Genomic DNA, 27,807 nt, shown 5'->3' on the forward strand with positions numbered 1-27,807 from the left:
TTGTGACATATCTGAAGCAATATAAAAGCAGCGACATGACCGAGTAGTTAACGCGCGTCGCACTAGTAATGTCACGATCGTTAGCCGCTTGAGTTCAAATCCCGTCAGGGGCAGGTCGTTGTTTTCGTAAGCAAAACAAAAATACACTCACTGCTCTATATTGGTTGGGTTTCGAACGGATTCGAAAGTTTGTCTATAAGCTTATAGCTTTCAACACAATCGAATTAAAATAAATTCTTTATAAACCAAGCAATATGTGTAAAATGTCTGCATTTCAAGGTCTACGTGCACAGATACAACAGACACGGAGGAAGGTGGTATTAAATTCATCATGAACTCGGAAGCAAAGTCGTTAGAATGATTGATGTGCCCTAGCAATAAGAAGCTGATTTAAACGCTTGTCATGAATTCAACATATCATAAACATGTGATTCATCCAAGGAAAAGGACAAAGCAACATTTGTTTATAAAAGCAGTATCTATATCACAAGCATCACAGCAATTAATGAGCGTCATGGTCATTGATGTGTCAATTATAAGCATTTAAAGACTATCTTATTAATTTAAGGAAGTTCAGTTGATGTATGTACAACATACATTTGAATTGTGATTCAAAATGATTTTGGGATTGTCATTTTACATATTCGTAAGTTTTGTAAAGGATTGTTTGATCCTGATGTATAAATTAACATTTCTTACACGCATAAACATGAAAAACACTAGTCTAGGCTTAATTATGATTTAGTTGTGTTTAATTCTGAATATTTATTATTTGTAACTGCAGATTTTCTAATTCATAAAGTCTTTAGTTATTTTTTCTTTCGTAATATTATGCAATATTTTACGGTCTGTTTGATTGAAATGTTTACATCAAATTGATTTTTGAAATGAAACGTTTAAATTAGATAAGCGGAATACTTTAATCGGAGAAATAATATGGCAAAAGTTTTCATTCGTTTGTTAAAAATGGATGGATCATTGATGCCGCATTTGATAATAAGTTAATACTAATTTATTTTAGTTCGATTGTGTTGGAAGCTGTAAGCTAATTTAAACACTCTCAAAACCGGTCCTGGAACAAACTAGTACGATGCAATGAGTGTAAATTGTCTTGCTCAAGGAAACAACGGCTTGCCGCTGACAGGGTTTGAACCTAAGCGGCTAGCAATCCTTAGATTACTAGTCCGATGACTTAACCACTCCACCACATTTGACCATTTATAATGAGGTTAAATAAATGTTTAATATCATGGTGCCCGCTTCTTCTTCTTCTTCTTAGTTACGCATACATACAATGTCAGTCAAGTGAAAGCGCGTGAATTTCTGAATATTCTAACAAGCTATTTCACCTATATACTGATTTTTGACTAAGAAAACATTTGTTTGTGTTACTCACTAGTGTGAAAGGGTTCTGCACTTTATTCAATAAAACATATAAAATGTTAAAAAAGGAACTACTCAAAACCACCTCAACCTTCTTTTTATATCTGTTTTTGTCCCACGTATATCAAATAGTCACGTGATATTGGTACCGTGATATTGACATGTTTAGATGCATATTCAGTTAGAAAAGTCAAGCAGTTTTCAAGAAATGAAAATATAAATTACATGTATATGGACGTTCTTTTAGTTACTTTCAATAAATATTTCAAAAGTCGTAACCGAATTAATGTTTGTTTTGTAGCTCCTCATATGCCTGGGTATGGTTTGGATTGGTAATGCACATGTCTTACCCAAAGGTTTCCATCTAAGCAATTCATGTCAGGTAAGTTGTGTTCATAAACATATTAATAAAGTTATAATGTTGGAAATACCAAAGTTTTGTACAACTCGTCGATGATTTAGTAGCTTTAATGTAATAATTAAGGGATCATGCTTGAAACTAAAGTACCAATATATTTTCCTAATGTTTACTTACAAAGATGGGAATTGTTTCTTTTTTCACTTACACTTTATTATGATGCATACAATGAAGAGCAAATCTTTTAAAGCAAACAATTAAAATAAAATAAACAAAATGTTAAGAATATGTTTATAGTATAAAATATTACGGATATTCAAAATTTCTTGAAAATATCAGACATGTTTGGTTTGGTTTTATGGCGCACCAGCACAATTTAGGTCATTTTGGGCCGAAACAGAAAAATTAAATTGGCTTACTAACTCGGGGGGTTACAAACTTTAGACAATGTCATGGGCCATATCCACCTCAGCTGCTGGAGCTAAAATGTGCATACACTTCAGTTGCCTCTTATGATTACGCAGGGTTAAACGATGGCTGCAACTCTAATGTATCAACCCGTGACAGTCAGCCACAACGGGCGTTAGGTATATCGGAGTATTGGAAAGGACATTGGGCAAAATATTCGCACTTGGTTCATAAGAAAAAGTAAAAAATTGGTTAAACCATTTCTCAAGTCCTTAGGAACTGACTTAAACAATTTTCTATCACAATGGAATGAAAATACCCGAATGACGAATACCAACATTGAGATGAAGTACGAAATGACGGTAAACTGTTGGCATGTCAAAGTGTTGTGATGAGTTTATAACGTATTGGGAAGGAAATATCCATCAAAATTAAAACAATATTTGTCAAAAGTAATAAAAAGATGAAGCACAGAGTAACTTATACTAAAATATATTAAAAACTGAGAACAAAGATCAACAAGGCAAATGCAACGTTCACAAAACGCCACCCGACAAAATCCAGCCACAACAGCAGGGCACCTAGAAGGCACCAAACTAAACCGATAGAGTACAAAAGGGCGGCGAAAAGAGGGGAGGGACATGTACTTAGTAAAATGATTAGAACTAAAAGGGGCCTAAAAGCTAACACTTTATATGACACCATATTGCAATAAGGGTGTATTGAATTTTATTTATTGCATTCACAAATCTTGTGAATATATTTCTCTACATGAAGTTGGATTTATTTTGATAAGTCAGTAAGTCAAAAAGCAAGTCCATTATATAGGTTATGTTGTAAATATCATTGTCATATTTTTAAATGTCGAATCGTTTAAAATAACCTGTAAATTTATTCACCATTGATATGTTTCAGCCTCGTTGTCAGTCAGGAAAAACATGTGTTGTGTATAGGGGAAATGACGGCAATGCTCATGTAACATGTAAACGTAAGTAGTTTGGTTTAACACATTTACTTTAAAAAATATCTATACATAGAGAATAATAGGTTAGTGCCGTGGAGCAGAGCCAGATAAACTTTCTCCATCCACGGCACCAATCTATTATTCTATTTATCCTGTCACCGTTTTTTTTTTAAAGAATTTTATTAGGCAAACTACCTTTAATCACACTATCGGAAATGTTTCTATATAAAGAAAGAAGGCCCGAAGCGTGCATTATTCTACAACAATGCACTCTCCGTTCTTATTATCTCCCTGTGTATTTTCACATTGAGGGCGCCATTTTGTTGAAAAATGTGATAAATAAAAGCAATTTTTTGTCGAATTTTGTTGTGAAAACTATCTAGAATGAAAGAAAATGGTCTAAGAAAATGAATTCGAACACCAAATTGACTATCTTTTATTCAGTCGTTGATTCTGTACAGACGTTTAAAGTATTGTTTACGTGACGTCACAATGTAGCGCCAAACAGCACGTGCAAAACAATCAAATCAAGTACGCTATTTTAATGTCGCAAACTAGTTAAGTTTTACATTTATTTCACTTTTAATAATTTTTATTTCGCTTGAAAAATTATAGAGTGAAATAAAATAAACAAACAAAGTTTTATCAACGTTTCCAAAATTCGTTATTCTACACACAGAAGATTTAACGACAGTTTTTTTCATACCACTGGAACGGCCTGTAAATCTTGAAAAGTAGTCCGGCAAAGAGGTGCTCATTCATGCATACCACATGATCAAGTGCCGTAGATCAGTAAAAATATACGGCACCTTGTTATCGGGCCGAAATTGATACAAGTGACAGGATAATAAACATTTTATGTAGAAATAGTGGATGTGAAATTTATAACACATCTCATAATAAAAGCTAAACCTGTCCATTTTGTGTTTACTATATTTTAAAGTTTAAGTTCTACCTGCAAATATTATAATAATCATAAATAAAAAAAACTTAAGCACGAATACAAATTTAATATACATTTATCATATTATCTTTTAATTACAAAAGAGACACATTCATGAAAAATTTCCGAAACATGTTTCATCCAAACTTTTCTCTACGATAAAAGTAAAGAGAAACTGCCACAAATCAAATAAAACATTAATTTGTGAAGCAACCTATCCTTGATAAATTGGAAGAAATTTACCGGACATCGATATAACAGACGGACAAGAGCATTACCATAATACACCGACTGAGATAGAAACATCAGAAGATTTATTTGAATGTTTTAAGGCACGATAATAATATATAATCGGAGAATTGTAAATATCACGAATGTCACAAGGTGACTATGTTAACATCACTGGTGGAAATTAAAAGATAAATCTGTTTATTTTAGGAATCGATCCCCATAAAGTCGTTTTAGATGGCACCTTCATAGTTTCTGCTCCAGCTCTAAACAGACCTTTAAACGATTTGACCTTAGTTAGTCAAAATACTGCTTATGAAAAGAACATCGTCGATTTCGGATCATTAATAAAACCATTACCAGACATTGGTGTAGAAACGGCTACTGCAAAAGACGCCATCATATCCAATCCAGAAGGTTTACTGAATAGCATTACAACCTTCGCTGATTCCATAAGGCAAGATTTCAAAAACGAATTAGGATCTATTGATAACAGACCTCAGCTATTTAACCCTGCTACCTTTGCTAAAAATGTAAACGATTTTCCTCTTTTCAAGAACCTTCCTTCACCAGAACATAACAAAGGTAACGAAAGAAAACGATCAAAATTTGAAGGTTTAACACTTGTAAGGAACGCCGACGGCGGTGTTGTTTTCCGACGCATCGGTGCTTCTCCACACCACCAATCATCAAGTCAAGGTCTGAATGTGGAAATTATATCTATTGAAAACAGAAATGTTTCAGACTCTTCAAATTTTGAAAAGGGTCATACTAGTCAAAAACCGATACCTCCACAAACTCTTGAGAAGAAGAAATCAGCTGAACGTAAGTAATACATTATACTTTTAAATGGATCTTATGGATCTTACGCCGACATACATACTGTTATTCCCCAATAAGGAGAGATTTTGTATGTACAACAAATTCTTAACTGTTTGATATATTTCTTGTAGAACTTTTTTAATATAAATAACTTAATTGTTATTTTATTGCTAAACGTCTTTTCTTATTTACCACCAACTCATATCGCTTTACTATTTAATATATTTACCTATTTCTTTGTTAGGTGATTTTGAGGTTTCTTAATTTAATAATACAAATTGTTACACAACTATTATTTTTAGATACAAATGCAACATGTACACCCTGCGTTCCGGATCAAAGATGCCCAGAAATGCAATATTGTTTTTATTCACCTACCTGCGCCAGACAAATATGTCAGCCATTGAATTAATTCAGGGCGATCTCATGTTTGTGAATATCAAATTATGTTTATCTACATCTTGCTTATTTTAATTATTTTGTTCGTAATAAATCATTATTAACAAATAAATTCCAGTGTTTTGTTCAAATATTATTGACATAAACATTACAATAATTTTTCTTTTCTTAATTTGTTCATTATATTGTTAATGTTACCGGAGTCATAAAAACGAATTGTTGTTCCCACGATATTTGTTTCCTTTCTTCAAATATTGTATATTTGGTTCCCAAACACACATTGAAGCTTTCTAGAAAGGGAGATTTGTCGAGAACAATGAAACACACAAATATAATACTCTAGCTTGTTAAAACCTGATAATGAGAGTTCATAAAAGGTTCAATGCCTCTTACGCCTACTGAACCCGGACGGAGAAATTATGTTAACATGTTTGTATGAGTGTATTATATATTTAATGTGAATCCATTTACCCGTTAAGACACAAAAACAGTTTTCTCGGTCGGGTACAGACCTCGGAGATATCACCAGTCTTGTCCTTTAAGGGTTAATTTTAAAGAACAACGTGCTGATAATTAACCTCCATTCTATTTTCACGGAGTTCTTAATGTACAGTAACCTGAGACAGTTTGAAAATGAGGAAGCGCTGAAAAAGGCTGTTATGATTATGGACCTGCCTTTCAAGCCGTTACTATCTCTGCTCTAGGGGCTCACGCACCCTCGGCTTTAATCAGGATACCGGTAGCTAACTTCATACAAAATATGTTGTGCCGAACTGTATAGATCATGCAAACTTGGTGTCTTACATGTCGCAGTCGGTATTCAATCATCTGCCGAACGCGATGTTATGTGCCTTCTCAACGACGTGCACGTATCGAGGGGAAGAGGCATGTAGCTGTAACGCACTTTCCGTCCTTTGAAGAACTCTGTTAATATTAAGAATCAATAAACCATAAAACTTGAAACAAATATATGGATGACGCATCAATGACAGCTTTACAGAATATTATCTTGCTTCATGATTTTTGTAAGACAGACGTACTTTAAAAAATATATTTCAATTTAAATTTCGCAATCTTGTGTTCATTGTTTTACAATATTGAGATTTATACAAATAGATGTATGCATAGTTCATTACAATAAAATTGTACACAACAGTTTTAATCTTGACTGAATGTTCGACCATTCAATAACAACAAAGTCAGTAATATTAAAATCTAGTCCGTGCTTTGATTTTTTGTGCACACGTGATAAAGACGGCGACACCTATAAAGGAAACATTGAAATCCGGACAATAATGATAATATGACATCAATGTCTTGGGTGAGTATTAGTAATAATATTAAAATCCCCCAAAATAACGAAACTACATGTGAAACAAATAAAAGTACTTATTAATGTAATATCGGAACTGTGTAGTAATTTGCAGATTTGTTGCACCATTAAGAGTTATCGCTTGTGTTTCGTTAGCCTATCACGTAAATACAGGATTTAATATGATACAATGCATATATCATTGTAAAATGACAAGCATATTTCAGCAATAAAATTCTGAATAATGTGTGCAACTTTAATTTCATTGTTTCAATGAAACTACTTAATATTTGTGGTCATTTTAAATGCTAATTAATCATCAATGATAAAGGATTGTTTTGATTGTTACTTATCCGCTTTCAGTTAAAAATAGGGAAAACAATAAATGTACAAGGTGAACAAATCTCTGGGTTTTAGTGTGAGACATATGTCTTTGTTTAGATATGATTGATCAAGTGATGGTTTATAAGACTTGTTTATTTGCAATTCTGCAATAATATTTGCAACGTTTGAAATTGATAATATCTTTTTCCATTTGGATATAGTTATGAACAACTTTTGTTTCTACCGCCATATTGTGATAACACTGGTAGGTAATTTTACTTATTTTAGTTATAGAAAAAGTATGATAAAATATAATTGATATACTTGTCAATTATAAGATATAAACACATGATGTTGTTGTTTATGTTACTTGAGACATCAGAAATAGTATGGTGTAGGTCAATGATCTCCTCTGTTTATTGTTCCTACACAGAAGCAGATCTTTATCAAGAACTGATAATATATGTTTGACAACTATTGAATAAAGTAATCCACACGAATCTTGCTCCTTAGTCAGTGTGTGTTAATTTCCAAACATAACAAAAAAATTGAATAACAGAGGCAGAGGTATGTGATCCCTGTTCACTGTGATATCGGACCGAAACTGTTGCACGTCGATCTGCATTTCATCAAATCATTTATTTCTTCAATAGGTTCTTTCAATAAGCTTACAGACAAATGCATATTTTTCTGTGCAACAGGCAATGATTTCATTGATAATGGCATACATAAAGTCCAATTTCATTTGCTTTTAATCTACTTTTAAATTGCATGCATTTGTTATCGATTGCATGCATATTTTATTTATTTATTCATTTATTAAATTTTTCTTTCTTCAGATCATTTTTCAAGAAATGGTGGTCTTGTCCCTTTCTCACCGGGTTGGAACGTTTCAACTACACCGGAATATATGTAACGTGAGTCTGATTTAAAACTAAACAATATCTGCAAAGGTGTAGGCTAAGTAAGACGTTATACAAATCAGCATTTGTTTACATAAAAATGTCCTTTTAAAATCAAATTAAAATTATGTCAATAAATTTACATGGGAGAGCAACATCCACGAAACAAAACATGTTACTTATAACATCAATACCCATACATAAATATACGTGTTACAAGTAACTGCCTTTTATTTGTGAAAGTGAACAATTATCTAATAAGAGAGAGGAAACATGTTAAAAGATATCTTTTTGCTTATGCCAAACAGAGTTGTAGACCTGTTATGCGGCATTGTCTTTTAACATCTTATATTTGATAAAGTTACACAATATGATTAATTTGTTTTTTTCAATTGAAGTGTCTTTGTTTTATATTTGATAGACTATTATGGTCTTTTAGACTTGACTTATTGTGTAGGCAACAACAATGTTAACTTAACAATAAATGATTAAGCGTTTTTAAGCTTTGTGTTTTGTTTCTATATTTGGTTTGATGAATACGTTCTTTGTTTTTATGGCTTTTTTGTTGTTGGTTTACATGTCCAGCAATAAAATATTCATAAATAGAAATAAACATACATGTATGCGGTTAGATAATTGATTGCTTTTACTTTTTGTAATAATTGCATATATATTAAGCTAATTGTTTTGAAAACAATAATTTTGATTCCCGTCTTTACATTACCTTAAATAAGACATATCAGAATTGTTTTTGATACAATCGACACATTTAAAAAAATGGTAGTATATGTATAAGAAAAAAATGTTTATAATTTTTTATTTAATTGATACGGTAAGAAAAGTAATTGGTAACATATTTATATTTCTTTTACAGAGAAGATGTGGAGGGTATCTTGCATGCATTGTTAGGGGAATAGAACAAAGGTGTGATCGTAAGTACCAATTAGGCGATACAAAAACAACAATTGTTGGAAATCTGATTGCATTGTAAACAACATGGAAAGCCATCTGTTTGTAGTTCTTTAAGTGTATAAAACTATAAATCTACTGCCTGTAGTTTACAAATATCAAAACACATGATTAACAAAGTAGGGCGGCGTTCAATGAACACAAGTCCCCCCCCCCCCAACTCAGGACCTGCGGCAAGGAGCCCAGTAGAATACCAAACAGGACAGGGCACACGGGCAAAATTTTGTTAGAAATTTAAGAAAGAATGATTTCAAAATATCTATATAAAATAAATATGTTTGAGTATTTCTTAAAAATGTATAACACTATTTCAGATGAAATAGTTTTATAGAATTTAAAAACGATAAAATTATGCAAAAAAGATCCGAAACAAAATATAATTCTGCTATTTTGAATAGGTTTTTTAACTGTTGAAAAATGATTTTGTGCGTGCGTGATTCTCTCAAAAGGATATATACCAACAAATTTCTTGAATGTAGGAATTTTGGAATTATTCTTTCTTAAATTTCTAACAAAATTTTGTAATTACAAGCAGCATATTTATAGTTTCATACACTTAATATCAAATATATCAAAACTTTAATAAAATGCAAGCAGCAAGGATATAGCTTTTTACACTTTAAGAACAAAAAGTGATAAATGGTGAAAACCATAGTAAAATAATCAAACGTCATGCTTTGCTCCCTTTTACCGCGCAATATTCATTAGTAAATAAATATCAGATACTTTCTTTGTTACAACTCTTACAAGAATTAATATCAATTAGTTATAGAAAACAGATATATCTCATGTTTCAGCTCTTTCAAGAATTAATATTAATTATTTATAATGTTCAGATACGTGCTTTGTTAAAACTCTGGCAAGAATCACAAATTATGTTAGGTAGTCGATAGATTACATAATTTTTTTGAAAATCTTGAAAATGATATAGCTTAAAACAATTTGAAAAAGATGAAAAACAACATTATATTGTTTTAGATATAGCCAATGCAGAAAACCTAGCATCACATGAAAACACATTTGTAATAACGAGACGAAATAATCTAGGATTTGTTTATCCAAACGAAATGCTTTCGGATAGGCAATTATCGGCTAACAATCATGTTATAGTACCTCAACCACTCGACTTATCAGGTTCGCAGCCAACTACAGTATTGAACCATGAACAACAAACTGATGTTATAACAAGACACAGATCGGAACAAGATCTACACAATAGCCGAATTGGACAAGGTACTAGTTGAAATGATAGTAAATAACTTGAAAAAACTGTTGTGTTCTAGTCAAAAAAGTATAATTAAAACATCTCATTTGATAATAGTAACTAGAAGCACTTTGTATGTTAAAATTAATTCCAATGAAATACCTTTGAATTTATCGGCCTACTTCTTAATTAAACTGTAATTATTCTGTAATCTTTTATCCTGTTATACCATGACCATATATATGTTCTAAACAGACTCAGCGTTGGTTGAAATGGTTGAAATGTTCAGATACGAAAATTCTAGCGATCAGAAATTATCGGCGTAAACCAGTTAATAACTTTCATTTTTGTGTTTCGTATAATTTCTTTTCATATGTTTATTTCTCAGCAATAGCCCACACTCTTCTGCATAAAATTGGTAGAAATAGACAGGTGCCATTATCACAAAACAGTAGAAATATTACGTCATTTGGACGGCGAGATTCTAAAATAAAACTAACAGACGATAAACAAGGGAACCAACCGACTGTCAATAGTGAACGAACAACGCCACCGGCCATAAATTCAAACGCAGCGCAAGGTAAAACATTCATATTTTCATATACATTTTGCTGCGACTATTTTCCTTTTCATACTCACTGCAAATTATAAGTAAAATTTGACTGCAAGGAAACACTAGAAATTTTATCTCAGAAATATTATTATTTTCTGTTTTCTAATAATCCGTTGTTAAATATAAACTCTTTCCAGATAAAAGTGCCACCTGTACAGTATGTGACAGCAATTCAGATTGCACGGACGGCAATTACTGTTACTACTCTGCAACATGTGCCAGGCGAACATGTCAACCTCTCTGACAATAACTTTCATGCAGTTTTAAAAAAGTCGTGTGGGTTTATTTAAATCTATTTATAAATATCTGTAATGAATTCCAATTAAATTATTGAATAAACAAACATATTCTCGTGTTTTACTTTTGAATTTGTTAAATTACTAATTATTTTGATTGAAGCAATTTGTGCTGATGTTTGAGTTCACTTTCAAAAGCTAATCAGAAATGAGTTGGTGCTTGAAATGAAATGTAACATATGTGCAAACAAATTTTCAAAAATATTCTCAAATAAGGACAATACGAGTATATATTAAGTACTTTATGAAATGAAAAGTATATTCATAATCCAATTTTCACTTTGGATTCTTACTGATCTGCTATGCCATTTGTTTACCCATATTTAATTTTGTTACTAACGTAGTATGGCGCTATGTCTGTAAAAATTGACATAAACTTATAAACATATCAACACTTCAGTACGTGTGTATACATCATCATTTTATAAAGGACTTTAACAATAACTTTCATTATTATAAGACTGACCGTGACACGCTTAATCAAGATCTATTTGTGCAATGTCATGGTCAAAAGATATAATCAAATGTTCAGATTTTGTTACAGGAGGATTTCAGCATTACTTTATAAAAAAATTCATGAACATGGTCAGTGCAACGTTTCGGTAAATAGTCAAGTCGAAGGACCTCGCTAATTTGATATTCACATTGACCTTCATCTTCAATTAATAATTAGAAAATTGATTTAAGCATGGTCAATAGACTTGGACATTCATTTTATCATCATGCAATAACTGTATACTACAAAGGCCATTATAGTTAGGCGTTGGTTTTATTTTTGGCACAAGTTTTCCCTGTATCATGAACGAGCGAATCATCTAAGGCTATTTATTTACATCCTCGTACGTATTTTACGTCACAAAGTGTGGTGTATATACTGGGCGCTACTTGCCATAAATATGACAGTAGTTAGTAGTCATTGACGTGCAATTAAACAGCTATCATACTTCCTCGTGTTGCGAAATAGCTCTATCATGGCCAGGACGATAAAACAAACATTTATCATTTATATTTTGATACAGCGCACTATTATTATCTCTTTATGACTCTTAGAAATAAAAATAACATCACTCTAACTTCAAATTATAGAAGTACAAGTCAAAGCATATCCAAAGCTTGTTTGTTTCAAACGCTGCCAACTGTCAGTGTAATTCTATCCAACTTAGGTTTAGTCTGAATGAACATCTTACCACTATTTATTTCATTAAAAGAGACCAATGCTCCAATAAGCATTTTAAAAATGGCAATTTTTCGCAATTTGTTCCCAGCAAGAGCAAGGTAAAAATGTAAACTCTGGCAAATTAGAGCTGTTGTTCAATGGTTTAATTCGTTTTACTAAAATCATTTTCTGAATCAATTGATGAATGATGATCATTTTTGAGACATGATTTCAATGTTTCGAGTGGTCATGTTTTCAATGAGATATCTTGTCTTGATAACATGAAAATATTTATGATTTAGTAAGACATTCATCTTTTTTTTTAAATATTTATATGATTGAATATTTAGATATTTATACTTGTATGGATTTTTTATCCTTTCTTTTTGATGATGGAGTCATTCTTAAACCTCTCTTATATCAAGGTCATTATCATTCTTAACATTTTTACAATTAAACAGACAAATGTAAGGTATCTGGGACAGACTGCTGGTATTTCCAGAGTGATTAAATCTCTAAAGCGATACTTTTACATCAGTACACGTCGTTTTAAAAATGCTTATAAATGTTGCATAATCTTTATATTGCTTTTCTTAATATATTTTCTTAATTGTTTGTTCTTTTTGTCACTTTGACTTAATTAAGATGATACAATATAAAAAGGTAATGAGCTTTCAGTAATAACTAATTTAGATATACTTTTATTAGAACCGAATTGAAAAAAGAAGTGTATAAGATGTTTCTGAATGAATAATAATATAGTGGGGGTTTTGTTGTAAAGCACGTAAGAGATAGTGCAAGTGGCTGTATCACATTCATTACTTTTTAATCATAGTATTATTGTATTATCATTTGATATAATGGAAAACTAAAACACAATATCAAAATTCATTATATTATATCTAAATGATATGATACATGAAGATGATATACATGTAATCAATTAAGTACGTAAGCCACAAAGCAACAACTGTCAATTATATTGTTAAAACAAGTTATTTATAAATTATTTGAACACAATTAGTATTCACATGCTGATCAGAACCACTTTAATGTCTACTCTTCAACATCACGTGATTGAATAAGGTTACATTTAGAAGAGCGTGTAGGCTGAACAAATATTTTATATATACATATTATGATTAATGAGCTTGGTCGATAAACAAGGTATTTAAAACCGTCACGAAAACAACTTTTGAATTCATGGTTAAAAATCACTAAAATTTCTTAGACCGTTATAATGTTTTTTACAAAATTGATATCATTATGCTTGATGATTGATATCGAATTTATTAATAGTAACTTTAATACTTTAATTGATAATAAACAAACAACTTAAAAACAACCGAATTTTTACTTATTTTTTTTTTGAAAATTTATTTCAATTTAGTCAGCCATTATATTATAAATATAACTTTTGATTATGCAATAGTTGTTAGTTATATATGTCACTTGTCTTTTAATGACACATTCAATTAAGATATCGTTTTGTTTTTATTTGTCAATTCATGTGCCAAAAGCGATAATAAAAACGCACATGTATTAGCCAGTAGTGATCTTCTACGACTATTACGTTATTTTGAGACACACGGGTGTTAAAAAGGTATCATTGTAATTACAGTACGTATATTTTTGACAATTCATAAGTAAACGTTTACAGCATATACGTAGAAAGCGATAATTATAACATACACGCTTTAGCCAGTAAAGGATCACCTACGATTATACAGCTATTTCTTCACTGAGGGTTGTTAAAAAAAACAGAGGTATTGTGATGTTATTTATCATATACTTGATGAAATAAATAATGCGCATTTTCATGCTTTTTCCCGTATTTTCAATGTAAACAAATATTTTTCACTGCAGCAGTAAAATATATTTTCCGTATTTTCAAAGGTGTCTTGTCGGACTACTTTCTTTATAAAAAAATTAACGGGAAGTTAAATATATATTATAATAAACAGAAAATCTTTGGAAAGTCGCTTTTTTAACAGGATTTATTTTTATCTTACGGTATGAAAATTGCTACCGCCACTCATTAATACTTATATTCATACCAGTCAATGAAAAAGAATCCTGTTTTTATAGAAAACACTCGAATATCTTCTATCTTTTGTTTAACAAAGGCCCCGAGTATCGATCTTTTGCATTTATGCAAGCTTAAAGGGTATAAAGCTATATCGTACGAAATATTTTTATATAATTTATCAGCAGTAAAATTGTATTGTTTTTGATTCTTGAAAAATTGTAGCATTATATATTGCTTCTGTTATCAAACACACATGGATATTATACATAAACAAAATAAAATGTTCGGGACCAAAATATTATTTTGCTATTTTAAGTATGGTTTTAACCATCAAGCAATGCTTTTGTGCATGCACAATTTGCTTTTAATACCATATCCTACCATATTTCTCTCATACAACCATTTTGGAAGCATTCTTTTTTAAAATTCAAAGAATATTTTTTTGCTGCAGATATATAGCTTTATACACTTAAATGCTTTTCTGGCCCTTCTGAATTTAAGAAATATTTTTATCTTGGAGTATCCATTAAAATATATAACAAAAAATGCAAAAGAGTCGCCGGAATGGCATGTTTATATCGACTAAATGTATATACCTGCATTAACTACTGACAAAACAAATTATAATTCCTTTGATTTAGCAAAAAAGACAAAAAATGATTTCCCGCTAAACCTCTTATTATGAAATGTTTCCAGATTAATACAATAACCCCAAAAATATATAAGTGTAAAAAAGTAATCGATACTAAAAACAAGATATTTAATACCCACAAATAACTATGCAATTTGATGATGTCAAAAGAGGGAGAGTATTTTTTTACATGTAATGTAAACAATTCATGACAATAACAATGTTATATTTATATTAAATGTGTACAACAACATCAATCAATCCTTATTCAGCAATCGGCATGAATATGCCTTTGGCCATTTACAAGTTAATATTTACAGAACATAGCCGAGGACTCTATATATTATAATAATTAAAACGGTTTAACAAACACATTACACATAAACTTTGCTATACAAAATGAATAAATTAACATATATCATCAATTTGACTGTAATGATATGAAACATTGTTTGCCTGTGCAAAATTATTTTTTCAATATAGAAAGGGTTCTTACTTTAAAAGAATCTTTAATATATGTCGCTATTATTACTTGAATAGTTTTACTATATTTATTTATTAGTGTAACACATTAATTAAATTAAGGCCAAGATGTTTAATATTTTTAAAGCAATTCCTTTCTTATATTATATGATTTCGGACAAATCAATAAAAAATGATATTCAGATTCAATCTGTTTCTGATTACATAACGAACAAAATCGTTCATTTCTCTAAACAGTATGTCTGATGACAAGTTCAGTAAACCGTGACCTATGACAAATTTTGAACCAACCCTCATATATGTCATGTCAGAAATGATTGACAGGTTATATCTTTGACGTAAAAAAGGTCGTTAATTGAATATTGCATTGTAATCTTTACACAGTATATCTATGTTTATTTTATGTGAGAATATTTACAATCAGTGCATACCAACATCAACATGGATTCACAAAATTATATCATTAACATATTCTCTTTGGTAGGTAAATTATTTTATGTTTGATTTTGTTGTAACTTTATTATCACGTGTATTTTAAAGATTGAGTAAAGTTAAGGTATTTGAAGTATTGATAAGGTTTACTTCATTTTATTCAGTGTAATTTACATCTGCGGTTTTTTATTGAAAAGAAAAACCAAAGCATTTACATTTCAGCCTTGATGCATGGCGATAAGTTTTTCTTACACTACTGAAATTAAGGGATCAATTGCAGAAGTGGATTGAATAATTGAATTTTTATCATTTGATTTTGGCAGTTGGTTTAATAAAAAGGAATAAAATATCTGGTTAAAATGTCACTTGAAATATTTTAATATACATTCTATATATATATTATTTGTAATGATTCAAGTTAAAATTCGAGAAAGAGTGTCTTTAATTTCTTTTCAATATGTTTTCGGACTTTCCATACTATTTTTGCAGAATTTATTTATCCGATTGGGAAAGAGAACTGTCATATATCCTTAATATCATATGATAAATAAAAAATACTATCCTCTGTTTATTTCAGATATTATGCATATTCCCAAATATATTGTACACACAGCGTATAACATGCCCGGTAAGTAACCGATGTATCTATATTTACTCTTAAATAATTATAATACTGCATGTTTCATTGAATAACCGTGACGTTTATATAGTGTTTAATATACACGGCTGTTGTCGATTCATGAAGAAATCTTTTTTCTCTAAAAATGACGCTTGCTGTATTATTAATTCGTTATAAAGATCGTTGACAGGTTATATGGCCGAACATAAACGGCTGTTTGCAATATAACCATAGAAAGCTGTTTATAAAGGGCCATATAACCTGTCAACGATCTTTATAACTAATAATATACACGGCTGTTGTCAATTTTTGAAGAAATCTCTTTTTCTCTCTCTAAAAATCAAAGTTTGCTTAATTATAAATTCGTTATAAAGATTCTTGACAGGTTATATGACCGCATATAAACGTTATTTGCAATATAACCTTCGCATAGCGGCTGTAACATAACTAACTATACAAGACTGATTGATTAAAACGACCCAAATTTCTCATTAAAACTTTAAAGGGAATACTACAGTAACATGTTGTACAGTAAGACATGCAGACATAATAAAGACAGTTTGGTAGAATTCTATTTAATACTTTGCATTACCTTAGATAGTGATAACAGAAACATTGCCAGCGAAAAGTACAGTATTTGTTCCCCAAAATGCATCAAGTGCATTAGAAAAATTCAGTTATTCTATAACAATCAATAATGTTTGTCAATTTTAATATTCTTCAGCGTCTTGTTTAGATATATTTAGTATTTCCAATACTTCTTGTATGACGATGAGAATTTTGAAATACACATTTTTATCGAATTCTGGAGAGGTGTTCTGTTCAATGTGACCTAGAAAAATGTAATATGGCCAATAATTTTAACTCTTGACTTGTATTATTCCTCTCAGTTTGAAAATTAAACAATAACAAATATACTAAATCATGATAGCTAAACGCACACCGATCGTTTACACAGGGACCGTACACTGCTTTAACTAGAGTAACACGAACGATTCACCTTGAAAGCTACAAAGTTGACAGTTCAAATTGTGTCTATTTTGAAATAATTTTGCTTTTATGAGATCAAAGTATTTTGTGACTGAACTTTTTCAGACACCATGTGACATCGGCTACACATGTGCAATGGTTAGACATGGGACACAACCTTCAGCGCCTGGTTGTATATGTAAGTGCCAGCTCTTATTGACGTCATGTTTAAAATAATAGCAACATCCATACATTCGATATTTTATATTTTATACATTCAATCAATCGTTAAGAAATACAGATACAATTAACTGATCTTATATTAGGATATTTAAAACATCTACAGGAACTCTTACGTTAAAAATTAAATCGAAATTTTTAAGATATTAAAAAATTTCCAATTACATTTATGAAAATAAGGTTGAGAATTGATTTGTATAGGCTTTTTATATATTAACAGCAATGCAGGAGGCAATTCTACTGCACCAAGCAATAAATGGTGGTCCCAGTGGTCCAGGATCTGGTATAAATAATCAAGTTGGTGTTGGTATCCAACAGCAAACCCCGGGCTTTCCACAGGCACCACGACCAGGAGACCCAATTCCACCTTTTCCACAAGGAGCTGGAGGGACTATCCCAGGCATGAATTTTCTTGGTAGTACTGATCCAAGGGAACCGGGTTTTGAACAAAGATTTGCACTAGGTTTAGGTGGACAACAACGCAACTTTGGATTTGGACCCCCTGGTCAAGTAAATGGACAATTCGGACGACCACAGGTACCAACAGGGATGTCTGGACCAGCTTTTCTTGATCCAACTGCAGGCCAGTTTGCAGGTCAAGCTCCTGGTCAATTCCTTGGACCTTCCGGTGGACAGTTTGGTCCAAATGCTGGTCAATTTGGACCAAACGCTGGTCAGTTTGGTCCAAACGCTGGTCAATTCGGTCCAAATCCCGGTCAGTTTGGTGGGCCACCCCCGGGTCAGTTTGGTCCAAGTGCAGGTCAGTTTGGCCCTGGAGGGCCAATGGGATTCAATCCCCAAGTTGACGGTGGGCAAAATATTTCTTCCTCTGCATCTGGTATTAGAGATAACACTAACATAGCTTGGCATGACTTTAGCCGTGGTGGTGGTAGTTTCCCAAGACCCGGTCTATCTGATAATCGTGCAGGTTCTTTTCAGCAAATAACTGATGCAGTCGATCAAACCCCTATTCGGATCGGTCAGTTAGGCCAATTACCTCGTAATTTCGTTGAACGACCAGGTACATTTGGTACACGCCAAGGTCGTTTTGGGTTGCAGCCAAGGACCGACACATTCGATCCGAATTCTAACCAGTTTGGCGCTGCTGGAATAGAAATTCCATCAGTAGGATTTAATCCACAAGTGGTTGATCTAAGTATTGCTCCAACTCCATCTGTTCCTCACAACAGAGATATGAATAACCAAATAAGTAATGATTTTTCACACGTTAGTCATGAGGGTAGTCATTCACAATTTGACAGGTCTAGACAATCCACCGGAGGGTTTGGTTCAATGTCGAGTGTTCCCGATCAAACTGCTGGCCAGTTTGATCCACAACCACATGTAGACGGTGACAAAAGTCATATATCGCATGGAAGTGACAACAATTTTCCTCAAAGAAACAGTAGATTTCAAGGTGAGCAGTTTCACACTGACTTTGTTCCACACACTGACCCAAGACCCCCTGTCCAAGAAAACGTACAAGACATACCTGATGGTTTTGTAGGACAAGATTCGCAACAAACTAATTTTGAAACATTTGTTAATACCCCTCCAATATTGACTTTACCTGAACAAGGTTTACTGAACCGTGCCGGTTCAGCTAATCAAATTCCTTTGGGTACACGTGTGGGTTCTACAGAACCACAATCAAATATAAATAATGCTCCAATGTTAGTAAAATTAGACGGTGTAAAGACAGCTTCTGTGGGAGAACATTCTGTTGAACAAAGTAAAGTTTCTTCCATTAAAGAAGATTCTGCTGGGTTACACTATGTGTTTTATCCGCAGATTAATGGTGCAGGGTTTAGAGTTAACATTACGAAGGACGGATTTTGTCCACGTGATTCAATGACACGCGATAGGAGCACGTGCATGAATAGCTGCTATTCTGATGAGAAGTGTCCACTTGAACAAAAATGCTGTCCAAGTGGATGTTCTCTTAGATGTCGAAAACCTAATTTAGCAGTTCAGGACCTTAATTCACGTCAACAAGACGCCGAATTTAGCAATATTTCAGGTAAGTTTTTAACAAATATGTAAATTTAACATTTTTTTGCAATATCTGTCTTTTTACATTTAAAAGTTCGAAAAGGGTTAGATAAGATGAACAATTTATCAAAACAATGGACACTTTTCACGTTTACGTTCCAAACATACAAAATAATATGCACTTAACATACTGTTAACATCTTGCGTATTCAAATATTCATGTTTTAGATTTCTTTTTAATTTTAAATCTTTTATTTGTTTCAGAAGTAAAACATAAAAAAGAAAATTTGTAAGACATACTCGTATATACAATCAGATAAAAGAAATGTTAAAAACACGCTGCAGTTAGGATGAATTACAACTCGGAGTAAAAAGAGTCCCGCCAACAAAATTCATTGAACCAGTATCTCTAACGGTCTTCATTATGTCACTTTATTACAAACCTTAGGAACATTATCAATCATATTTTAAGTTTCATCATTAAGACATTTATGTAGTTACTATATATTTCTTTTTCATCCTTTTTGCTATCATTATCTTTGTTTTCAATTTTAACAAGTTCACCTTGTTCAATGATGTTAAGCTGTCAATTTTAAGCGTAGAAGCGCCTCTGTAAACAATACTTACATATATTTAAATGCAGAATGGAAACATAATTAGATTTCCCTTCATATAAGAAAATACTAATGCTTTTGTCATTTCGTGTTACACATCAGCAGAAGAATAAATTTAAGGAATCATCAATAAATAATAGAAATATACATAAGCTAAACATAATTACAAAATGATTTATCATTGTAATACAAGTTTAAAAGTACTTCAGTCATAACTATTGTCTGGAAAAAGTGCTGAACTATAATGTTATAAGTAATATAGACGTACTGACGGTAGTTTGGTCTCGTTTGTACTTTTATCTTCATAAATAATAATGTTTCACATGAAATTGTATGTAAGGTCAACAGGTCAAAAAGTTTATTCTTGTAGGTAACAGCATACAAAAATAATGGTATAAATCATCATTAATGACAATCGCCACTACATACTGATTTACGTATAAAATAACAATTGGGAAAATGTGTGTTTTATGGTCTATTTTTTGCTAAAATTCAGTTTAATTGTTAACGCGTTCATTTATGCCCACTTTCGTATAATAATTATAATAATACTTATACAAGCATTTGCAATGGCGTTTCATAACAATTGGTATAAATTTCAGAACAAAGTCCACTTATTCTGGTAAGCCACAATGACAAAACATCGTTGTTTTGTTCATCAATGAATGTATCTTTCTTTACCGTTCAAAATGGCCCGCAATCTTTATATCCTTTAAATATTTACTGGTGTTTTATTGCATGAAGTCACACTTAACTTACCATACATAGGAAATTTACCGTAATAAGCATGTTAGAATCGTGTCTAAATCAACCTTTTCAAAACATCTTCATCACAACAATTACTCTTGTTTGCTCCAGTATGCTTGTGTATAATCCTTTCCGTAATAAAATTTAAATTGCATGATTCTATTTCCTGTTGAAAACAGCAATAATTCCCCCATAGTTTTAGTTGATGCATGATCTCATTTTTAAATGACCAATAATAAAGTAGTAAAATTAATCTTTTAAATATCGCCACATGTAGCACTTAACAATAAAATAATAATTCATCATTTTCTATATTAAATATACATTGTATTACAAGCTATATTTTATTTTTCATTGTTTTTATTTCTTACAAAGAATTATATACCAAATTCTGCCAAAAACATTTTTACCATACGTTTTGTAAATCATAGTAATACAAAGTGCTTCATTTATTGCACATTTATTCTAAATTCCTATTTCTATATAATTTACTATATAATGCAAAAACATTATCTAAAACATTTTACATTTAACATGATAATTACGTTGAACAGTTATTTTTTGTCATTTGGTTAAACTACATTGTTTTCTTATTATTTCCTCTTTCACTATGTTTCATAATTATGTTTTCCCCATATTTACAGCCGTAGAAGCAATGTGTCGACCTTGTAACTCTCACATGGATTGCAATTCACAGGATCAATTTTGTACGACAAGTGCTTATTGTGGACAAACCATGGTTTGTAGGCAGGTGGCTCGGAGATAATAAAATATGCATAGTGTTAATTGACAATGATATATTTTGTGACATCCTTTATCACGACATGGTTCGTACAGAATAAGTGCAATAAATTGTATATAGTAACTCTTCATACGTTTTTGTGGTGATATTGACGTAATGTGTGTTCGACTTCGTGAACTTTATAACTGACACTGTTCAGACTTGCTTTGATTTAAAAAACTAAAATAGATTAACCTCTTTGACACCGGTCATTGAGTTGAATTAATAAATATAGTTATAAATGTTGAATTTAGTAATTATTTTCAGTGTTTGCAATACTTGATCTAACGTGTTTCATCATTTATTCTATATCATAAATACCGGTATTAGATTTATTCGGGAACCTTTACCTACAGCGAGATATTTAAATAATTAAAATTAATTCATTAACATATCAAAACCTTATACCGGTATACCTTAAATTCCTAAACATTTAAATGTTATCATTTAAATGTTTGATAATATTTAAAAAGATAAATATAAGTAATATCACATTCCATACTTAACATGATAGTGACCATAGTCTATTTTAGTATGTTTTGAATCGTGTATGATTTGTTAAAAAAATAAATCATGTAGACCAAAGAAACCACAATTCATTCATCAACGTTTAGCAACCATGTATTTCCGTGTTTATTTTATGCGGCTTTGTAAATAATGGATAGGTATTCGTGTTGCTAGATAATGAACTCTAACTTAAAAGGAGGAAAAAAGAACTTACAATTGCATTTGTAAACGAAACGTGTATGCTCTTGGCAAATCTCGAGATGTCGTAATGCATGTCGTTAGATGACTTGAATGATTTGATAATACTTAGTCATTATTACCCATTTTTATAAACAAGAGATCGAGCCGTAAATAATGCACAGATTGGTAACTGAGGTCTTCCTCCACCATAAAAGCTGGAAAGTCGATACATGACCTATACTGTGTTGTATCAATATAAAACAGAGGTCATTTTAATAGGGAAAAGGATTTTAGTTAATCTTTAATATATTTATAGAAAGACTTTCTCCTGTTGTTATTATTATTCGACAGTAAAGACATATCAACAGTATAGATATTAGGTAAAATATCTCTGAACGATCATTACTTGTGTTCATATTCATGTTATAGAAGAACATAGTATGTGAATATACCTTAAATATAACTTTCAAATATTTGAGAAAATTATATTTCTGTTAGGACGTTATTATATGCGCGTAAAATATATCTAAGCTATTACATTTTCTCAAGTGTTTATCAGTCCATAACGATGATTTATTGTCTAAATTACCATGACATGTTTAAATATCAGAAAAAGGAAACAACACAATGTAACATATAACACGTTATATCAATTCCATGTTCAGTAGTATCAAAAATGTTTAATAATATTTTAAAGCTTTTCACTGGACTCTTTTGTTCAGCAAATTTAAATTTTAGACTCTCGCTATATAGTTGAGTGCTATCTAATGAACCTATTAAATAACGATTGTAGTTTCTGTGCATAATGAACAGTCTTCCATTTCTGTTGGCATCCTATATTCATTGAGTACAAACTAAATAGCTACATGCTATTAATATAACATCAACAAAAAAATGCAACAGATATCAATTAATATACGTGTGTGCCTTAAAGTTTCATTTTTCATATTACACAAGTACGTTTAAAAACATACCAAGCTCTGGTAATTAACTTTAAGAGATGAAAAAGTACTTATGCATTAAAGATACATAAATAACGCATATGTAAGAAAATAAGGTAAGATCGAAATAGATCAAACAAAGAGTTCATTTAACATCTATTAATACTAGAATTAATACATCACACAATGTTATTTTCCTTGTTTTCTTGGATTCCGAATTTTATGTTTTTATTTGATTTATTTTGCTTGTGTACATTTTGTCAGATTATAAAGTTGATGAATAAAACATGCCAATTTCTTTTCTGTATTTATTTTATATTTCCATCTTTATTCCCCCGACACCCCCCCCCCCCCCCCCCCCCCGCCCCCCAATCAAACATTTCTAAATTCGAGGTCTGACTGACTCTCCATTAACTTGTTCTTTTTCCCTTTTAAAGAATTTTATTGTATGCTTGAATTTAACTGTAAACTTTTTACAGACTGCACATGAAATAATCTGCAATGCTTTTTATTTTAGTTATCTTAATATATTTATGCACTTTTCACACAGCTCTATACTGCAAAATCTATTTTCACACAGCTCTATACTGCAAAAATCTATCACCTTGTATTATGGTTTTATTCACAGGTTCAAACGTCGCAAGAATTGAAACAAACTGTAAAGGTTGCGAGGCAACAGAAAGTTGCCCAAGTGGACAATACTGTTACTTTTCTTACGCATGCGCAATTCAAATATGTCAGCCTTTGTAATATTGTTAACCTATCACAGAGCACACATATGTTTGTTCAGGACACATTTGTAATCTTGAAATGTTGCTTAAAACTAACCAAGATTTGCTTGTAGATTATGTTTACTTGCCTGTTAAGTTTTCATCAAAATTCACAAAATGTAAAAGTACATTAGCACATATGTACAAAAAGTTTATAAATATTAACTGTTTGTTTATTCATATTTATTATTTTAACTGCTTGTAAAACATACAATGTTGTTTCTTGGGTTTTTATGTTTTAATGTGTTTTATTTGATTTCCATTAGAATGTAGTGTAAGGCTTAAACTATTTGATTTTAAGAAGGGAAATAAGATAAAAACTTTGAATTGGGAAAGTGCTGTAATACGTATTTTGATTGTTGTAAAATAAAATCATGTTTTTTATACTTTAGCGCTCGTACCATAATTTAAACATAAACTTATAGCGATAATTTTATTGTCATTTGTTGACATTAAAAGGAATAAAAAATGATTTATTTTATTTTCATTTTATTCATGAGACAAAAACTTCCTTTTAGTTATCTTTGTAGATAAGCTATACAAGCTGTCTGATAACGTTATTTTTTGTCAACAATATCATGCAAGTTTTTCTGTCAACATGAAGATTCAGATCTCTTATAACATTAAGAATGATTGAATTATTTTTAAGTTACAGGGGCATTCGTGTCAATCAATTAATAATGTAAACAATGTAAACAGTGAACCATGTAGTTCAATACCCTTTTGATCGTAAACAACTAATTTGCAAAGATCATAGTTCAAATATTTCATCTATGCAAAAATTAGACTGTAAAAGGTCAACTCTTACATAGTTTATCCTGATATGAAACTGTGCTTACTTTTCATTTCTTTTGAAAACGAACAATTATAAAAAAAATCTACGGAATGTTACATTTCTATTTTTTGTAAGACAACATCTTTTTCAAATTCCGTACGCAAATATTTCTGTTCAGTGGCGAATGATAACATAATGTCAATATGAGTACATGCAGTTCGTTAAAACAGTAATTTGTATATCAAGTTATTCACACTAAATTATCGAAAGCTTCGTGGTATTTGTCTACATTAATCATTCAAAGTTGAAATACTTAAAGCTAATCAAAATAATTGTGTTTGATTTTGCTTTTTGCAGCTTGTTTAAATAGAAACCCTTGGTGTCCGGTTGGATATGTCTGTCAACGTCTACCAACGGAAACACCAGGTCAATTCGAAGATAGTTGTGTCCGTAAGTGTGAAACGTATGTTTTCATGTTTATTCATGCCATCATGTGGTAATCGGGTAAAGCATATTTGTCAGGAATTTTAGCAGAAAGCCACACCTATTCTTTGCTTTATATTGAGATTCAAAGAAAATGTTCTATATAAAACTTTATTTCATATGATTTTGGTGTTTCCGTTATGTTTTACCCATGCTGGACATTTCATATTGCATGGTGGACCAGATAAGTTTCGTGCTCTAAAAGACGTTATTTAAGCCCATTTTAAAATGGCATCATTTTCCTGTTATAAAGTTTTTAATATAGGAATATAGTTATTTTAATCCTCGTAAGCATTTTTTGAAACATTATTAGATGAAAGATCTCACGTCTTTCTATAAAATTTGACATTTCAAAATAGCAAAACTGGTGCTTGAAATGGATTTACCCATAGAGATATCATTTATGCTATGATATTATCAATCAAACAGATATAAGTGATCAATTAATAATGTCTTATTTTTTTTGAAGATTTAAAACGTTTAAAAGTATCAATTTTTGATATCGAACTGCTTCTTCAATGTGGCTTCAAACTTATTTTCTCCTCTCTGATTTATTTGATTTTAATTAAATGTCTGCACTTTTATACAGGACATTCAAATCATATAGAGACGGTGTTAGGGTGCTAGAGCTTGAATGTTGCATGCGTCATTTTTTATCAGAAACTAAATTGTGTCAAGAAATGGTCTGTAATTTTTGACCTACATATGTACGTTGGTCTTGAGGTATCTATTTCAAATTATTTTGATATAATTATTCACTTCTGTAAGCTTTAGTTGCTGGTTTATGGTTTGCACTGCATATTCATATTTTGTTTCATCTGTTTAAAGGCGCATTAGATCGCAAATAGAAAAAATACATTTTTCTTTAGAAAGTATGTTTATAAAGTTTTAAACTGAGTTCAAAGCATTAGAAAAAAATATAATTTGAAGAGGATAGCGCTAAATGTGAATTAACTTGTATTAAATGTAGAAGTAGGAAAACGTTATCAAATGATATTTTGAGTTCCATACAAAACAAAGATACCTATAACATATATGTAATAGAAGCAAATGTTATTTTAGCTGTATGGCAAGTATTAATCTGTATGAGAATCTTTAAGCATTGTACTTTTCAATCTACCTTATTTGTTATTTTAAACTTCTTTATATAGTACAACAGCGACAAAGGTCGTCCGTCAGACCGTCAACAATGCTTTCTGGATTGCACAATATCGGGTCTGGAAGAAGGTTACCTAGAACAAGACCTTCATCCTCAAATTTACCTGGGTCAAATTCACCAAGCGATCACTTAGATATACCAACAATAAATCGTAATAATCCGGAGCCCCAGATACCTTTGTCATGGATACCACAGGTTGTACAGGACAACGATATTCCTAGCTCAGGAAATGTGGGACGCCGCACGGTAACATTAGATGATATCATCAGGGAACAGTCACTTGAAGCAAGAGATGGAATAAGGCCTGGCCTTTTGAAAAAGAATGGTGTACAGAGACAACCTTTGACTAGAAACCACGCCTTTCAAAGGACACCTGTTCCCAGTAATAGAAACCAAGACAATATGCTTATTTCTACAGCAGCATCACCGTTTGGAGTATTTAATTCAACAACAACGCGTCGGAATGATACAACTCGTTTGCCAATTAATACACAGGAATGTAAACCGTGTACAAATCACGCTGATTGTAATGACATATTTACATATTGCATAAACAAAACACCGTGTACTGGGAAAGTGTGTTTTAAAGTCACTTGACATATGTATTTTATAGATTGCTTTCAGTGTGCATACAATTTTTATTATGAAAAACGACATAATATTTGCAAGAAATGGCATTGAACTATTGGACTTATTACAGATGGCAATAGTTCATGTTTCTATGAATTTATATGAATGCATTGTATTTTTATCAGTATCAGTATCCTTGATTGCTTGAAAAAATAATCCATGTTGTTATTTTTAGTTTGACACAAATATTTGTAAAGCTTGAAATGCTTTTCATTCTGGCTACTTTTTATGGAAATAAAATGAACATAACTGTTATATTGTTATCATATTAAAGCTTAGCATGTAATATTGTAGTCCATATCTCCATGTTGGACTGTTGTGACTTCCGCCATTATTGAATGTAAGAATGCTACAGAGATAAGTGGTATAAGGTCAATTGTTCTACTAGCTTAAAGGAACTTGAACATATCCATAATAATACTAATAATACTAATAAAAATAACGACTTTATTTAAAGTCGCAACACTGTTTTGCAAGCACAGTGAGTCTCAGCCTCTATAAAAGTAAATGATATTGCCACATGAAAAACAAACGCAATGAATCT

General features: G+C 31.2%; 3 protein-coding genes across 5 annotated transcripts; all 3 read left to right on the top strand.

Annotated features, from left to right (window-relative positions):
• The first annotated feature begins 465 nt into the window (after positions 1-465).
• Positions 466-5,273, top strand: LOC132733986 (uncharacterized). Its single transcript, XM_060720686.1, has 4 exons — positions 466-646; positions 1,685-1,765; positions 3,065-3,137; positions 4,495-5,273. Exons 1-4 carry the CDS (start codon positions 617-619, stop codon positions 5,115-5,117), a joined length of 807 nt encoding a protein of 268 aa, XP_060576669.1. The 5' UTR covers positions 466-616; the 3' UTR covers positions 5,118-5,273.
• A 1,626-nt stretch (positions 5,274-6,899) lies between these two features.
• Positions 6,900-11,172, top strand: LOC132733987 (uncharacterized). Its single transcript, XM_060720687.1, has 6 exons — positions 6,900-7,406; positions 7,981-8,058; positions 8,918-8,975; positions 9,991-10,245; positions 10,605-10,796; positions 10,967-11,172. The coding sequence occupies exons 1-6, from the start codon at positions 7,365-7,367 to the stop codon at positions 11,071-11,073; spliced, it is 732 nt and encodes a 243-aa protein (XP_060576670.1). The 5' UTR covers positions 6,900-7,364; the 3' UTR covers positions 11,074-11,172.
• A 4,530-nt stretch (positions 11,173-15,702) lies between these two features.
• On the top strand, positions 15,703-27,508 carry LOC132733981 (decreased expression in renal and prostate cancer protein-like). Of its 3 annotated transcripts, XM_060720682.1 has the most exons (6): positions 15,703-15,904; positions 16,434-16,484; positions 17,571-17,643; positions 17,905-19,101; positions 25,349-25,441; positions 26,626-27,508. In XM_060720682.1, the coding sequence occupies exons 1-6, from the start codon at positions 15,866-15,868 to the stop codon at positions 27,228-27,230; spliced, it is 2,058 nt and encodes a 685-aa protein (XP_060576665.1). In that variant the 5' UTR covers positions 15,703-15,865; the 3' UTR covers positions 27,231-27,508. The 3 variants fall into 3 exon arrangements, with proteins under 3 accessions (XP_060576665.1, XP_060576666.1, XP_060576664.1); XM_060720683.1 differs by lacking the exons at positions 25,349-25,441; positions 26,626-27,508 and adding an exon at positions 24,075-24,403 and having other exon boundaries at positions 15,710-15,904; XM_060720681.1 differs by lacking the exons at positions 25,349-25,441; positions 26,626-27,508 and adding an exon at positions 21,682-23,656 and having other exon boundaries at positions 15,712-15,904; positions 17,905-19,704.
• The last annotated feature ends 299 nt before the right edge of the window (positions 27,509-27,807 follow it).

This window comes from Ruditapes philippinarum, unplaced genomic scaffold (genome assembly GCF_026571515.1).
Source record: "Ruditapes philippinarum isolate M1 unplaced genomic scaffold, ASM2657151v2 ctg979_1_1_1_1, whole genome shotgun sequence".
Taxonomy (NCBI): domain Eukaryota; kingdom Metazoa; phylum Mollusca; class Bivalvia; order Venerida; family Veneridae; genus Ruditapes; species Ruditapes philippinarum.